Here is an 18,288-nt window from a genome sequence, read left to right on the forward strand (position 1 = left end):
CCGGCAATTTGATGCATTTTTCGCAGGGTGCTGTCAAATGAAAGAGAGTTTTCATTGAATTTCATATTGTGCTTTAGCCTAGAGGGAGAATATCAATGAAGCAGTGAGCAGTCATCGTTTTTTGGACTTATTAGAATGCATGCAAGAGTGAATGGCAGTAATCCCCTCTGTTTTGAGAAAAGCCTGGTATGAAATTGGACTTCTCAGATCGCGACATTTGTAGATTTTTTTTTTTTAACTCTGATAAAAATGTTTTGACGGCTTATTACTTTTTACCACCACATCCACTTTTTCCTCTCTCTCTCTATATATATATATGTATGTTTTTCACTTCTTTGCTTTAAAGCTGAACAGTTTCATTGTCGCATTTCTCCACTTCATTAGCTGCTGGCATTTCTGGTCTAAGCTGCTTCTTCAGTTCTACATTATGCCTAACGGGCTTTATGTATTCCAAGCTTAATGAACTGTTGTCTAAGGATTCTGAAGGGAAACATTCCAGGAAGCAAATAAAAAGCAAACCCTTTGTAAAATCTTTTAGCTTCTTGATCTACAAACAGTGCATTTGCTTAGCTGTTTGTGTTTGGTATTTTATCTTTACTTTTCAGCTTTTGAAATTGTTTCGTGCTGTGTTGCTTATTTGTTTCTTTACTTTGGTATATTCTATATGTGTGTTTTATGTATTGGTTAGGCAGTTCTGACCATGTGTAGCTGTACCAAACTGACAATGAGCGGGCTTCTTTTAACTAAGCAAATCAAACTCCACCAGAATGGACTAAAAATTAGGTTCTGTCAAACATAATTATTCTATATAAATCAAAAAGCGGTAAGGATGGAAGAGTTTTATGAACTTTTTGGGTTCATTGAAGCTTTGGTTAAAAGGAACCTGTAACCTCCCATGCCGGGGCAGAGCCCGGCCGATCCCCCGCTAGAGACTGTTATACTTACTCTGTGCACGAAGTCCCGCTCCTGGAGCCGCTCCCGCCGCCGAGATATCAACGTCTGAAATCCGGAGCGCGCAACAGAGATGAGTCCGACGCTCATAGAGAATGACAGTTTTATTCATTCTCTACGAGCATCGGAATCATCTCTGATGCGCGCGCTCTGGACTTCAGACGGTGATATCTCGGCGGCGACGGGGTAAGTATAAGGGTCTCTAGCGGGGGTTGGCCGGGCTCTACCCTGGCACGGGGGGTGACAGGTGCCCTTTAAATAATTAGAAAATTACCTATTGTTTAAATCAAGTTTTAAAAAAGAAAGAGAGAAAAATATTGTTTGGTGATTTTTTTGTTGTTGTTTAATTGCCATTTTACTATCTATATTTAAAAAAAAAAATTTTGCAAAAATGTCCCAGTTTTTTTCCTACCATTAGGCTTAAAACTAAACTGAGGCTTCCTGTCTGTGATGATAAGGAGGAGGCTGCTATAAAGTCATCTGTACAGCATTACCTTGAAAGGTGACAATAGTAGAAAACAATAGCTAAAGCTCACAACTAAAGGGCCTTTTACATGGGCCGATTATTGGTCAAAAATTGTTAAATCATTCGAATTCAAATGATAATGTTCTGGGGTAAACATGGCAACGATCAAACTACGAATGAACATTTGTTCCTATGTCGTTCATCCCATCTTTTAAACTGACCTCAACATTGTTGTTCGCAGTATACAGATGCGAACACAATTACGACTATTCACAGTATAATGATTTTTTATATCGATTTATCTTCTCATCTAAATGTGTATTGTTTAAAAGAAAAAAATCATCACTTGTTGTTCACTAATTAATCGATTAAGCGATTTACCTGTACGTGTAAAATGACCCTTTGCCTCCCCCTTCCTGTGGAATGACCTGTTAAAAGGTCACAGAGTATGCCCAGTAGGCTTTCCCATTCATGTCAGTGGGACGGGTCCCGTCCATAGCTGTCTGTGTCAATAGGGCTTGCTGTAAAGCATATCAGTCACTAAGTGCTGTTTAAATGGCTCAATCAAGATTAATGCCAGCCCCCATAATAATTTATTGAAAAAAAAATGAAAAAAATTACAAGTAGAAAATAAAAGAAAAAAAAAGATTTAAAAAATAAGCATGTTTCATTATCAGGTTCTAATTAGTAGAAAAAAAAAATCTAAGCAAATACATGCCCTTTAAGTTTTAATGAGTGTTCTGAGTCAGCTATCAGTCCCAGTCCCCTAGTCCTATGCATGTTTGACTAAACTATTCTTGTTTCTACAGAATAATGTTGTTAAGCAGCTACCTGTCGCCCTAGGAATGTATAATTGATCCTAAGATCAATGTTATCCCCAGTGGTAACCCATAGACAAGGCCTGTTAGGCTGTATAGACATAAGATTGATCAATATTGTACTGGGTAGCTGTACTATTCTGGATATATAAAAAAGGAGTCTGTCAACAATTGTGACCACTGCTGACAACTAGAGATGAGCGAACCTGGAGCATGCTCGAGTCCATCTGAACCCGAACGTTCGGCATTTGATTAGAGGCGGCTGCTGAAGTTGGATAAAGCCCTAAGGCTATGTGGAAATCATGGATATAGTCATTGGCTGTATCCATGTTTTCCAGACAACCTTAGAGCTTTATCCAAGTTCAGCAGCCGCCTCTAATCAAATGCCAAACGATCGGGTTCGGATGGACTCGAGCATGCTCGTGGTTCGCTTATCTCTACTGACAACACTAAATAGGTGAGGGTAAAGCAGAAGAAACATACCCCAGCAGATGTTCATGCTAGTTGTATGACCAAGATGCAGTCGCTTTGAACAATCCCTAACTGCACTGTGTTTCGGGCTCTCTGCACTGATCACTCATACATTCTTCCCCTCTGCTCTGAGAGAGCCCTAGCGGTTACCTGAATGAGCCATCACTAGGAGGGCAGAGGAGGGGAGACTTTATTGTAGAGCACACAGGAAAGGGCTGCAAAGGGGAAGTATGTGATCATATTGTGAACAGGATTAAAACAGAGAAGCTTGTATTTATTCTAAATGAAGAGAGGTTAGAAAGCCGCTGCCAGACACCTCTGGTGGCAGAATATTTCCTCAAGAACAAAAGGATGCAGCAGTTGAAATCCAAGATGGCGAATCCTTCTCTGCTCTGCCCTGCAGGTTCGGCTGAAACTCATCTAACCTGTATGTCTTTGAGAGCTAGCTGATGTCCTACCCCAAGATAAAAAAATATACGGGAAGTCTGGCATACACTCTTCTATACGTTTACAATACAAGTTAGGCTAATGTCTGTATGGAAACACATTTATATTATTATCCCTACAACACACAATGGTATCCAACAAAGCAGTTCCATGGAATCGTGCTCCCTTTGTGATTGTTTCCATGGAGCTATGTACATTATTTGTATGATGGATTAGACTCTAGGTGTTGTACTTTTGTTCTTTTCTGCCATCTCCTCTATTGTTATCATCTGATATTCCGTCTAAACACAGACAGGATTGTTAAGGTTATCATAGGAATGAGCAACTGATTGCTTATGTAAATAATGAGGGTATATACACAGTATAGCTATTCATATACTAATATACTGTTTTGTTTTATAGACACTTAATAGGATTTATTAATAGGAGATTGAGCTGAGGCTTATGTGAGGTGTTTGCATTCATGTTTATGGTATCTTTTATGTTAAAGGTATCGGCCACTTTCTTATAAATGTCTCTTAATGCTATATATATATATATATATATATATATATATATATATATATTATTTCTTGATTGTTTTTCATTTTCAAGATTTAGAAATGGCGCTTCACGACAGCAGCAATAATACACGGCAAAAGTGACATGATGTATCACATGACCGACGTGTCCTTAGCTGGCCCTGCTTGCATGTCCATATAGGAAACCGTACACTAGTTGAGTTAGCTCATCTCTGTATATGGGGAAGCTGGGAACTCGATACTCATATGATACCTTGCAGACAGTTCCTCTTCCCACTATTCTGCTTGCAGGTGTTAAAAAGGATTTAGAAAAGGAGGAAGAATTAGCACATAAGAATAGCTCATCATCACCTTGTTTTCTTTCTCCCATTGCTATACTTTATGAAGTAGGTCAGAACACAGTCAGCTTCCCAAATGATGTAGCTAATAGATGTAGTTATTAGATTTGTTTATGAGTTGTTTGTATGTGCCCATTGTTATTTGGCCCTGAAATGTTTCCTGATATCCTGCCACTCTGCCTCATTGCTGATTTGTACCATAGCGGACAAAGAAAGATGTTTCCAACCAGTAACAAAACCCCACACATGGCACTCTGCCACCTGCTTTTAACTTTGGACAATATCCTCTCTTGTTAGGCGGTTTTCTTAGCCTTGGGTGTTCTGCTATGAGTCTTTACACTGTATGTTCTTTGTTCATGTAGTCATATGCAAATAAAAAACCCATTTTGCTAAAAGTACTCGGAAACTACTGAGCCCTTGCATACAATGTTTCAATTTGATTTACTATGAAGGACTATTTTCTATTGTGAAACTTTAGTTGAAGTAGAGGTTCACTTTAGGCTTGGTCCCGTCTATATTAAATGAACGGATAAGCACAAACTGATGCAACCTGATTGCAGAATTATTATTTTTTTAATGGTCCATTTGCATTTTGGCTCTATAAAAGTGACTTTTGTACATCCCTTTGCTTCAGTTACCATCAGTTTTCATATCAGTTTCTTTTCGTTTCTGGTTTCTCTCCTCTTCTGCACATGTTCATTGGAAAAAAAGTGATAATGACTAGAGATTAGCGAACCTCGAGCATGCTCGAGTTCATCCGAACCCGAGCGTTCGGCATTTGATTAGCGGTGGCTGCTGAAGTTGGATAAAGCCCTAAGGCTATGTGGAAAACATGGATGTAGTCATTGGCTGTATCCATGTTTTCCAGACAACCTTAGAGCTGTATCCAACTTCAGCAGCCCCCGCTAGTCAAACGCCAGTCGGGTTCAGATGGACTCGAGCATGCTCGAGGTTCGCTCATCTCTAATAATGACGGATAACTTGCAAACGGACGTGAACGGAAATACCTTCCATTTAGATCCGTCATCTTTGCCTGTAATGTAAAATAATATCCTTTTTTTTGTTCAAGGTCCGTTTTTTTTTTTTTTTTGGGGGGGGGGGGGCAGACAAAAAATTGCGAATGACCAAATTTGTTGTTCGTTCTAAAAAACGGAACAGTGATGGATTTGATGAAAAGGAGCATAACTAAGACAAACAGCACAATAAAAACCTACTGAAATTAATGGGGAGATGGACGGATCTGCTTTATAGCATTATTTAGGCATGAATTTCAACAATACACATAATAATTATTAATATTACTATATTAAAGGCATGTACAACAGAATGCTGAGAGTCCCCAAAATCCCTTAATGGGGAGTAATTCTTGTTGGCCACTTAGGCAGTTTATTATATTAGATTCCTGTAGTATATATAGACATCATAGAGAGTTCTCCCACTTGGGAATAGGGAGTCATTACAGAGAATCAGAAGACTCTGCTACTATGTATCACATGGTCACCCATTCATTTTAAGGGGAGCCATGCATGGAGTGTGTGTGTGTGTAATTCGTTTATTGCTTTATGTGTATGTAAGTTTGATTCTGGGAATGTAACAATGAGTGTCCCCTACAGCTGTAAGCCTGCTTGGTGCACAGTGAAGCACGCTATGTATCACCAGTTTGCATCAGGGTTGCTATGTTGTAGTCATTAGACCCCCATACGGATGTTTTCTTGCTCTTCTCTCTAAGACCAGGAGGGGTTCTGGCAGGAGGCATTGCTATATTAGAGAAAGTCTAGCTGCTAATGCATTTTTTGCCACTTTCTTCATTGAACTAAATGGGCACCATTTTATGCTAATCATTCTCTGCAGCAAGCTCTGTTTTCTAACATTTGGTGAGAAAACACCAGCAGAAGTCTGAATTTAGCTCTGGGGGTCTCATGGTGGCTCAGTGGTTGACACTATTGCTTTACATCCCTGAGGATGCAACTCTGACAAGGACGAGATCTGCATATAGCCTTTATGTCTGGTCATCCTTCCAAGTCTCAGGTTTTCTTGAATGTCGATTTTATATTTAAGTAATCATGTAAGCATTAATTGCTATCTGTTCTGTCCCTTCCTTCTGCTTGCAGTACATACCCCCCACTCGGATGCTAGTTTATTCATCTTTACATACACAGCACCAATCCTCTGTTTCCTCCTGTAATATTAATGTAAATATGGGATTCAGCTCTGTCTAAACCTTTCTCCTGCAGTAAAATAGCAGAGGACGTGTTCCTTAGCTGCATCGGGTGGTTAGTTTATCTGTTTCCACAATTCTTCTTCTGTATCATTGAGAGAGGCTTGCATATCCCTTCTGGCTTTAGACATTAAAGGTTAATTCATGGTATTCCATATGTTTCCTTACCCAGCTGCTGAATTTCAAAACATGCCCTTGACAAATGGGGTCACTATGTAAGGTCACATTGTTAAGGGAATGGAAGTCACTAACTGCAGTGTGACACTTCTGACTGTCTATTCCATTTTAATGTTTCCTTATGAGTATGCATTGTACATTACGTACTGGATACAACACACTTTTATTCCAGCTGAGAACAGATACAGACAGTCACTTAGGCTTCATGTATGAGGGGAACTCTTGTTACTATTAGAAATCTATCTTTCTGAGCCATTCCGTAAGAGGTTGCCTGAGCTGCACAATAGTTTCAGCTTCCCGTATTAAATGATAAGTAGTGGTAATATGAAGTAGGCCATTTGGGTAAGTATCCCATTGCACATAAAAATCTCAGAATTGTTTATATCCTAGTCATTTTGTGGGAAGTTTCTACTTTTGCTGTTCTCACAAGGTTTCCTAATTCGATTAAAATGTCTATTTCCTGTGATAGATCAGCGGCAATTCGGTAATCGTGCACACTTCAGCATTTCCACATAATACTCTTGTATATTAACGTTTTAAAAAGGCGGCGGCGCTCATCAGAATGCTTTACATTTTGTCCAACAAACATAAAACGTGTTGAATATTTTATATACTAGATTTAAGTGTAAGTACATCTTCAGAGTAAACATAGGATAATTATATCGACACAGTGTTGCCGAGCGGACATTAACCCTGCGTTCTAATCACTGGAGCTGACCACAGATGGGTGATAATCATCATGACTGTGGGCACTGTCAAACTCCTACAGACGCAGCCAGACATGCTTCTTCTATTAGGTGGATTTTCTTGGCTGATCTCTATTTTTCTCCAGGATATGGTTTAGCTGTGTCCCATGCACTAGGAGGTTAAGAACTGCTTTAGACCATACATACAGTAAAATAGGATAGAAAAGATAAAGTACGCATTAGAAGTCAGTAAGACTACCAGATAGTAGCTAGGCAGTAACAAATTTAATAGAAATTAAAAGATTAAAATAAGGACTTGGCTCGCTTGTTCTTCACATTTTTCCTATCCCAGATTTAGGAAAAATATATATTTTTACACATTTTTTGAGGTACAGGCTTCCCAGCCTTCAGTAGTCAATAAAGAAAGTAACACCAAGGGACTGGAGCACAAACAAGTGGGTTTACAATGTCCTATAGCATAAGTATTACAGCAAATAGTTTTGTTGACTTGATAACTCCTTATGCAGCAAATATAAGGTGACATTTTAGAGTATGTGCACACTAGGGAATATCCGCAGAGACTTCAAGCAGATTCCACTGGGTGGCCTCCGCTTGAAGTATCGCCCTTTCCATGTCAATTCTTTGGGCGGACAGCAGAATCCGTGGAACCTCAATTGGAGGCCGTCCACTTTAAGTCTCTGCGGATATTCCATATTGTGTACATACCTTCAAACCACTGTTAGTTATGAAGAAGCATTGCAGCAGAAGTTCTGAGAAACCTTGCATAGCGGCAAGGCTCCTTGTAGACTTCTACCAGTGCGATCATATGACATGACCGTCACCAACTTTTGTAAAGATGACTGATGAATTTAGTATAAAGAAAAGGGAGTCTGTTTCTATGTTTTGTTTATTTATTTATTACTGGCGATTTCATGGCACAATTAACATGACTGATGATGATTCGTTACTGGTCCATTAGCGGGTTCTAATGAAGTTTGGAAATAGTACATCCCACAAGGCCACACATACATTGGAGACTTTATTGCATCATTTAAGTTGAACCCAAAAATTATAAGAATGGTGATTTATCTTATTGGATGTTCCAACGAAGTCTAATTATATTTTGAGCTTACAAAACTATTTTGATAGTTTTAATTTAGTACCTAACTACAGGCCAGTTGACGTAGAGAATAGAAGAAGAGAATAGCTGGCAGTATGTAAGTAGGAATATTCATTGAGGAATAGTTTAGAAACCATCATTTAACGATTCTCCAATCCACTTGTGGTTCTAAATGCTCCATCTCAGGCAATGATTCTGTCGATAAACATGTCATCTCCCAGCCAGTATTATCTCATTTTTTTTGGTTTCTCCTGAACAGATTGTATTTTCTGCATTCCAGTAGAGCATTCCCACTCTGCTTTTGCCATTGATTAAGCGATTGTTTTACTGCTATCTATAAATGCCTCTGGTTCTGACTCCTGGTGTCTGCTCTTTTTTTTTTATTCTAGTAATGTTTACAGATTGCGGTGCACAAAGACGGATAAAGTATGAAACTAGTAACCCGACTGATTTTCGAATCGATGACGATGGGGTGATATTTGCTGCAAGAACCTTTGACATTTCACCTAAAGAAACAGAGTTTTCGGTGTATGCCCAAGATGAAGAAACCCAAGAGCTTTGGCATGTTACAGTAAAAATCATCCTACGACCGCAGCACGCTCAGGATCCAGTACCGGTAAGCATACTTATCTCCCACCAATCCGTGAAGCATGCATCCGACTGATAATTGGGCCTGTTTGTTACTTAACAGAATTAGGACATTTCTTATCCCCTAATGTAATGTATTTATTAATAAGACTAACAGCATTTAGCATAGGAAAAAGTATGTCCAAGGTAAAATGTGATGACATGAGAGTTTCTATTGCTATATGTATAACATATACCTATAGGAACAGTTGATACATTTGTTTTATACTGTTTGGATTTATTTAGTTCTATTTGCTTTTTAGCCACCATCATATAGTTCCTTGTCTGGTTACTAACCTGCAGCCTAGAGTCCTGGGACTAAGGCACATTAGAGTTTCGGACTGTTTCCCCAGTTTGAAGGCTTTTAGGGCTTGGGGATTTTGTGAATACTGTTAACTTTATAAAGGGGAGCAACTAAGCTCCTCAGAGCTCCAAATACTCACTAGGATAGTCGTTGGTGCCACTAATGTATACGATTTGGCTCCTACATGTTTAAACTTTGAGCCCCCGTGAATAGGCATACTGTACGTACAGATTGTAAACTGTGTAAAAAAAAAACACTGCTCATAGCAACCAATCACAGCTCATCTTTCAGCTCTAGTAAAATGAAAGCTGAGCTGTGATTGGTTGTTGTGAGCAGTTTATACCAGTTTTTATTTTACTTAGTTTGATAGATCTGGGCCGTAGGCTTTTAAGCTTAATATTCTTGCTGCCAGCAGTTGTGACTGCTGCAGGAGACATTATAACATATGTACTATGTATTATTGAGTTCTATGTAAAATACTGTGCAGCAAGCAGCCGTGCTCCCTATAGAGGTTGCTGCAGGAAGCCAGAACCTAAAAAGGGATAAATGCTGTGGCCAACAACAGTATCAACCTTGAAACTGGGCATTGTATAGTCAAAAGATGAGATACTTATTTGGGTGGGCGTTGGAGTTAAAGAACTCAGTGGGTCATGTCTGCCAGCAGTTTCCAACCTGGTCAGTGTACAGTAGCTATAGATATTTTCTGTAAGTCATAGGAGTTGTTGTTTTTAGATGTTTGCTTTATTAAGGTCGAATTAGGATTTTTTGCTAATTATGTTTATATTGTGTGAGAGCCGCCAGCAGATAGCTCAGTTGTCGATTATTCCTTTAAATTAAAGGTTTTTGTATTGTAGTTTGATCAACAATTGTAAAGTAAAAAAAAATAATTGTACGGAAACAAAGCTTCAATTCCATTTATAGCAGGTTGCTAACTGCATTGTGTAACATGTAGTAAAAAAAACATATAAATATCCCAGTAATGACGATTAGACCAATTTGGAAGATAACAAGAACATATATCTAGCACCAGCTAACTCCTGTTTTTCAGACCTGAAAGTCTTAATTTGATGAAAATTCAGATCCCTATAAACTGGCTCCATGGTGGTGTAAGCACACTTTACTATGGGAATTGAGATCTTAATTGCAAACAGGCATCCGCACATCAATACACTTGTTTTCTATTGATTTTATTTTTAATTGTCTTGTGATGTTGTATTAAGCATGTCAGATGTTGGTAAAAAATAACAGAATTTGCATCAGTTATGTGAGCTCTTCATTTATGTATGCAATAAGGCCCTCTTCATATATTCGTGGCCATTTTTACAGTCGGGAATAAAAACTGAGGAGAAAAGAAGAAGAAGAAGCTGTACTCACCTGCTGCAGGCTGCTGCAGTGCTCCCATCCAGCTTCTCTGTCTGTCTTCCGGCTTTGCGATCACACGAGTGAAGTCAATAGTGCACCACAAGGCTGGGGGGAAAGTCGGAGAGAGCAGTGATTGACAAGCCCGGGAGTCATTGTCAAACAAAACGCTGCATTTAACTATATGCACTCCTTAGTAGGAACGCATGCAGTTTAAAGACCAGCGCCAGCGCTATAGAGATTTCATGATAAGAAATTTGGGTAGATTTTCCTGACATGTAAAGGGGGTCTTACTGTATGTAGTACTTACATAGCGATTCTCTAGCTGACATAGTCCAACTTGTTTCCAGGATTGGGTGTTTGGCTATGTTTACATTACATTTTTTCTGTTCAGTCTTCAATTCTCAAAATGATGTCCCGTCATTTTTAGTACCATATGACATCCATTATTTCGCGTTTTGGGCACCCGCCATTACAATTATTCTACATCAGGCCTCTTTGGGTATGGTTCTTTTTTTGAAGGTTAATTGAACAACTTCAAAACAACTAAAAATAATGTCCTTTGTTTGCACAATGGTTTGGTGAAAACGATGTCCTTTATTTAATACACTATCTATATTGGGCGGCCGTCATTCCATTGACTTCAATTATCATTCAGTAATTTGAAAAACAAAAGCGGCCTTTTTTTTCTTTTTACACAGTGTGAACATAGCCTTTAGCTGATTGAAATAAGTTAGATCCTAGATTACACCCTAGATGAGACCCCATGTATACCACAAAAGTCTGTAAGGCTGTGTTCACACAACGTAAGAGACTGGCTGTTCCGTGACCTGGCTGGCCTTAGGATGTAAAATAAAAAAAAAAAAAAAGTCAGCTAAAAATTCACAGAAATTTTCTTTTTTTTTTTTTTTTTTTTTAGGCCTTTTTAGACTTTTTTTTCCCCAATGTTAAGTTGTCAACATTTTTTTTTTAAACATTGCAGTCAATGGAGATGGTCTCCATATAAATTTGGACACAGGTGTAGTAGATGTCTCAAGTACTTACATGTAAATGAGCCATAGTACAGAAGTGTGCGTGGTGTCTAAAAGATATATGCTTGTCTGTGTCTTTTACTCTTGGTTCATTTTTTTACAAATTTTTCTGTCTTCTATCGCAAGCTTAATAAGATTTATAGTCTCTTTCAAAGCGATATGGAAAATCCCTCTTGTCACTTACCTATGAAAAAAACACAGTTCTTAAAATCCCACTATGTTCCATTTTTGGCTGGATTTTTGTAGGAGACACCCACTTCTTATAGAAAAGAAACGTGTGACGCATAATCCATGAGTAGAAACAGAAAGGACCGTTGACACCTACAAAAGATTAATGATCAATGTGCAAAGTGGGTCACCGAGAGCATCCATCCCGCCTGACATAGGTTTAAAATAATTACAGAATTAATTCTGTGGGATTTAATAGGGTCATAAATATTTGAGACATCTCTTCACCAGTACATATTTAATGTGGCTTTGGAACTTGTACGACAGTTTAGCATACCAAAGTCTGTCTTAAGCTTTCGGCCTGGATTGTGGCAGATCTCATGATAGACTTTAATGTAAATCCTGCAAATCTGTTCATTTGTTCAGTAATCAGGGTGAGGGGCTTTACAGAAACATGCTGTGCCTCCGTAGGTATGCACTTAGTTTTTCTATCACAGAACAGTAAACTAAAAGTAATGCAAACTTAGACTAAAACAAATATCACTCTGCCTAAAGAGATTAAAAAAAACCTTTGATACTCACCCCTAAATTCTCTGCCGCTCCACCGTCCCCCACTGGAAGTGCTGCCATGACTGTGTACATTGTGTATGTGGCACTGCAGCCACGGTCACAGGCCAGTGATTGGCTGCAGCACTGTGCACAATGTACATAATGTCATCATAGGTTTTCTGGTGGGCAGCACTTAAGTGGTGCTGAACTAAGGGTAAGGCTGGGATCACACTGCGTTTTTGCTGTCTGTTTAACAGATCCATTTAATGTGAAAAAAAGCAGATTTATTTGTGCATATCCAATTTGATGTTTTTCCATTGACTTGCATTATTTAAAAAAAAAGGTTCGATAAACGGATCAAAACACATCTGTTTTTTTAGCGTACACAAAAACACGCTTTTGTGTGCGCTAAAAAAAGATGTGTTTTGATCCGCTTTTGATCCTTCTTTATAGATGGAAGTCAATGGCAAAACGGATGCCCACAAATGATTGCTTTTTCATCAGCTTTTAATCCGTTTTTTCCATTAAATGGATTCATTAAACGGACAGCAAAAACGCAATATGAACCCAGCCTTAACCTTTTACTTTTATTCTAGTCTTTAGGAAATGTTTTACTATTGGAAAACCTCTTTAGGAAGTGATACAGGCATAATAGATATGTAAGATACAGTAAGTCTGTCATTTCTTCATTTCTACTAATGTAAGAATTTTTTTTTCTTTTTGCTTAAGGCATTCTGTATAGATAGCTGGGAGCACTTGTATTTTATGCAATGTATATAAATATATACCTTTGGGCACCGTTTAACCTATATAAATTTGAGTAACTTTGTGGGTACGGTACATTGATTGTCTCGCACTAGGCTATCACGGTATGTACACCTTGATAATACAAATTGTTTACTGGTAGCAATATATCTGAAATAATACTTAACTCTTTCTAATACTTCCCCTCACACACACACACACACACATATATATATTTATATATCACAAGACATGCAGTCTTGCAGTCTAAACATGATGAGGTCAGCCCCTCTTTTGCCTACTTTTCATCCCGGCTGCTTTGTTTGTTGTAACAAAGGAACATGGTGCAGCAGCATGAATCAATAGTTAGCATTGCTGCCCTCTAGTGGTGGGATGTTAGTTACAATTTAGCTACAGCAACATTTTATGTGTATAACTTTTAAAAGAGTACCCCTTACATTCATCCCCTACGTGGACAGAATAATTGATTTTCTGATAAATTAAAGGAATTGTCCATTAAACTGATTTTAATATACTCTATGCCAGTTATGCTTCTATTCTCCTGTGGTGGCGTTGTAAATTAAACACTGAGGGGGTCGCTTATCAAGATTGGCGAGCAGGGGTTATGGCTGGCGTACACCAGGGAGAAGGCAAGAATCTGAGCCTTCTCTCTGGTGTACCCCAAGGACGCTACCCTAGTAAATTTCCCCCTTACTGTCATGTTTCCCTTAAACTTACAGCCTAGAGGGACTTTGTAATTTCTTATTGTCAAGGGACCCTGCTATCAGGTAGTGATTGTCCACAGCGAACAACTCCTTTACCATTACCATGTATTTGTACAGTATGCCTTTGATGAAGAATTGTCATTGTCAATAATCATGAACTGGGTTGTTGATTAGCCTTACAGCAAGAATTATATATAAGATAAACATTACCATTACTCACCTGTCGTGCCCCAGCACTGATGTCCCAGTGGTCCCCATTGGTCTTTGTTTTCCTTCCTGAAGTGATGACATCATGTACTGCATCCCCACGGGGGCCAGTCACTGGCGTCTTAGGACACAGCACTGTGTATGATGTCATCACTGCAGCTAAATAAGTGCTGGACTGGGGGAAGGAAGGTTTATTTTTTGTTATGTCACATTTCCTGCTATAAAGCTTTGTTTTGTTTTTTTTACTCCTGGACAACCCCTTTAATATTTCAATTATAATTATGTTCACAGTAGGGGGTATTCCAATGAGATACATAAAGTGCAAGCCTCTATCATAACTCCTTATTATTATTTACTTAGGATCTGTATGGGGATTAGTACAGTCCACATAGCCCTGGTTTCATGGGTCATCATCATGATAGGGCTGCACAATACATGGGGGAAGTAGCACCATAGAGAACATAAGAACACATACAGTCCAGACAACATTACAGGACCCAAATGAAAGGTTCAGCCCTTGTGCAGAACCTGTGCAGAACTGAGAACAGGAAGCGTGATGTATTTCTTACTTTTAATCCACCCCCCTCGTGTTAAGAACTAGCACACTACATACTACAATAGTGGGAAATATCACTGATTTTCTACCTGTGGCTGTTCTGTATGTGACAGCATTACCCTTATCACATTGGTAATACATAATAAGCTGTGAATGCTCTGTACGCTGCTCGGTTTATACAGTGTTATGGAAATCATGTAAACAAATGGAAATTTCCTTTGAGAATAAGATTCCATCACATTTTTGCCGTAACGCTTTTAGTGCCACATGGAAATGTACTATATAAATTGTTTCAGTAACTGCAGTATTTAGTGTTTGGGAGCAATGGCAATGTAATAGAGTCCTGAAGCCACACAGGCAAGTGGGCGTTTCTTTTTTGGTGTGTGTGCCACACTGGTAAGAAAATTATACAGTAAGTTAGAAAGTAATTTGTAAATTACTTCTATTTAAAAATCGCAAGTCTTCCAGTACTTATCAGCTGCTGTATGTCCTGCAAGGAATGAAGTTTTCTTTCCAGTCTGACACAGTGGTCTATGTTGCAACATCTGTCCGTGTCAGGAGCTGTCCATATCAGAAGCAAATCCCCATAGAAACTCTCCACTGCTCTGAACAGTTCCTGTCACAGGCAGAGAGCACTGTGTAAGACTGGTAAGAAAACACCACTTCCTGCAGGACATACAGCAGCTGATAAGTACTGAAAGATTTTTAAATAGAAGAAAATTACAAATCTATATAACTTTCTGCTATCAGATGATATGAAAGAAAAAAAAAGTTCCCCTTTAAATACTTCCCTTGGAGTGACAGGCCCTAGTTATGAATATTTTATTGGGTTTACCAAATAGATGTACCTACTGCTGTACTAAAAAAAAAAGTATTTTAGTGTCATCTCTTTCATGTCATTACTTGCATACTGCCTGAACTATACCTCATCATGGCGGTCCCCATCAGCTTCACCCCTCCTTGTTTAGGTAAAGGGTGCGATCTTGTTTTGGCTATGGGGGTATGGGTTCAGCAGCCCCTGCTGCTGAAGCCAATTACCCTGTATAGTCTACTATCCTAGACAAACCCTTCCTACACAGACGTACAAACACACATATTTTTTGCCGTAATCCATGTCCTGCATAGCCCTGCATTGCTTCTGTATCTCATGTAAATCTCCACTATTGGAAATCTATACTGGATATGAACAGCGAGATAAACGGATCAAAACACATCTGTTTTTTTAGCGTACACAAAAACACGCTTTTGTGTGCGCTAAAAAAAGATGTGTTTTGATCCGCTTTTGATCCTTCTTTATAGATGGAAGTCAATGGCAAAACGGATGCCCACAAATGATTGCTTTTTCATCAGCTTTTAATCCGTTTTTTCCATTAAATGGATTCATTAAACGGACAGCAAAAACGCAATATGAACCCAGCCTTAACCTTTTACTTTTATTCTAGTCTTTAGGAAATGTTTTACTATTGGAAAACCTCTTTAGGAAGTGATACAGGCATAATAGATATGTAAGATACAGTAAGTCTGTCATTTCTTCATTTCTACTAATGTAAGAATTTTTTTTTCTTTTTGCTTAAGGCATTCTGTATAGATAGCTGGGAGCACTTGTATTTTATGCAATGTATATAAATATATACCTTTGGGCACCGTTTAACCTATATAAATTTGAGTAACTTTGTGGGTACGGTACATTGATTGTCTCGCACTAGGCTATCACGGTATGTACACCTTGATAATACAAATTGTTTACTGGTAGCAATATATCTGAAATAATACTTAACTCTTTCTAATACTTCCCCCCCCCCCCCCCCCCCACACACACACTCACACACACACATATATATATTTATATATCACAAGACATGCAGTCTTGCAGTCTAAACATGATGAGGTCAGCCCCTCTTTTGCCTACTTTTCATCCCGGCTGCTTTGTTTGTTGTAACAAAGGAACATGGTGCAGCAGCATGAATCAATAGTTAGCATTGCTGCCCTCTAGTGGTGGGATGTTAGTTACAATTTAGCTACAGCAACATTTTATGTGTATAACTTTTAAAAGAGTACCCCTTACATTCATCCCCTACGTGGACAGAATAATTGATTTTCTGATAAATTAAAGGAATTGTCCATTAAACTGATTTTAATATACTCTATGCCAGTTATGCTTCTATTCTCCTGTGGTGGCGTTGTAAATTAAACACTGAGGGGGTCGCTTATCAAGATTGGCGAGCAGGGGTTATGGCTGGCGTACACCAGGGAGAAGGCAAGAATCTGAGCCTTCTCTCTGGTGTACCCCAAGGACGCTACCCTAGTAAATTTCCCCCTTACTGTCATGTTTCCCTTAAACTTACAGCCTAGAGGGACTTTGTAATTTCTTATTGTCAAGGGACCCTGCTATCAGGTAGTGATTGTCCACAGCGAACAACTCCTTTACCATTACCATGTATTTGTACAGTATGCCTTTGATGAAGAATTGTCATTGTCAATAATCATGAACTGGGTTGTTGATTAGCCTTACAGCAAGAATTATATATAAGATAAACATTACCATTACTCACCTGTCGTGCCCCAGCACTGATGTCCCAGTGGTCCCCATTGGTCTTTGTTTTCCTTCCTGAAGTGATGACATCATGTACTGCATCCCCACGGGGGCCAGTCACTGGCGTCTTAGGACACAGCACTGTGTATGATGTCATCACTGCAGCTAAATAAGTGCTGGACTGGGGGAAGGAAGGTTTATTTTTTGTTATGTCACATTTCCTGCTATAAAGCTTTGTTTTGTTTTTTTTACTCCTGGACAACCCCTTTAATATTTCAATTATAATTATGTTCACAGTAGGGGGTATTCCAATGAGATACATAAAGTGCAAGCCTCTATCATAACTCCTTATTATTATTTACTTAGGATCTGTATGGGGATTAGTACAGTCCACATAGCCCTGGTTTCATGGGTCATCATCATGATAGGGCTGCACAATACATGGGGGAAGTAGCACCATAGAGAACATAAGAACACATACAGTCCAGACAACATTACAGGACCCAAATGAAAGGTTCAGCCCTTGTGCAGAACCTGTGCAGAACTGAGAACAGGAAGCGTGATGTATTTCTTACTTTTAATCCACCCCCCTCGTGTTAAGAACTAGCACACTACATACTACAATAGTGGGAAATATCACTGATTTTCTACCTGTGGCTGTTCTGTATGTGACAGCATTACCCTTATCACATTGGTAATACATAATAAGCTGTGAATGCTCTGTACGCTGCTCGGTTTATACAGTGTTATGGAAATCATGTAAACAAATGGAAATTTCCTTTGAGAATAAGATTCCATCACATTTTTGCCGTAACGCTTTTAGTGCCACATGGAAATGTACTATATAAATTGTTTCAGTAACTGCAGTATTTAGTGTTTGGGAGCAATGGCAATGTAATAGAGTCCTGAAGCCACACAGGCAAGTGGGCGTTTCTTTTTTGGTGTGTGTGCCACACTGGTAAGAAAATTATACAGTAAGTTAGAAAGTAATTTGTAAATTACTTCTATTTAAAAATCGCAAGTCTTCCAGTACTTATCAGCTGCTGTATGTCCTGCAAGGAATGAAGTTTTCTTTCCAGTCTGACACAGTGGTCTATGTTGCAACATCTGTCCGTGTCAGGAGCTGTCCATATCAGAAGCAAATCCCCATAGAAACTCTCCACTGCTCTGAACAGTTCCTGTCACAGGCAGAGAGCACTGTGTAAGACTGGTAAGAAAACACCACTTCCTGCAGGACATACAGCAGCTGATAAGTACTGAAAGATTTTTAAA

The 18,288-nt window shown here is 38.9% G+C and overlaps 1 protein-coding gene across 1 annotated transcript in view; it reads left to right on the forward strand.

Annotated features, from left to right (window-relative positions):
* Positions 1–18,288, forward strand: part of CDH2 (cadherin 2) — a 231,529-nt gene that overhangs the window by 160,903 nt on the left and 52,338 nt on the right. The window contains exon 3 of the mRNA XM_069957672.1: positions 8,603–8,829. Coding sequence (XP_069813773.1) covers positions 8,603–8,829 — 227 coding nt within the window. The remainder of the gene's footprint in view (positions 1–8,602; positions 8,830–18,288) is intronic.

This window comes from Dendropsophus ebraccatus, chromosome 2 (genome assembly GCF_027789765.1).
Source record: "Dendropsophus ebraccatus isolate aDenEbr1 chromosome 2, aDenEbr1.pat, whole genome shotgun sequence".
Classification (NCBI taxonomy): domain Eukaryota; kingdom Metazoa; phylum Chordata; class Amphibia; order Anura; family Hylidae; genus Dendropsophus; species Dendropsophus ebraccatus.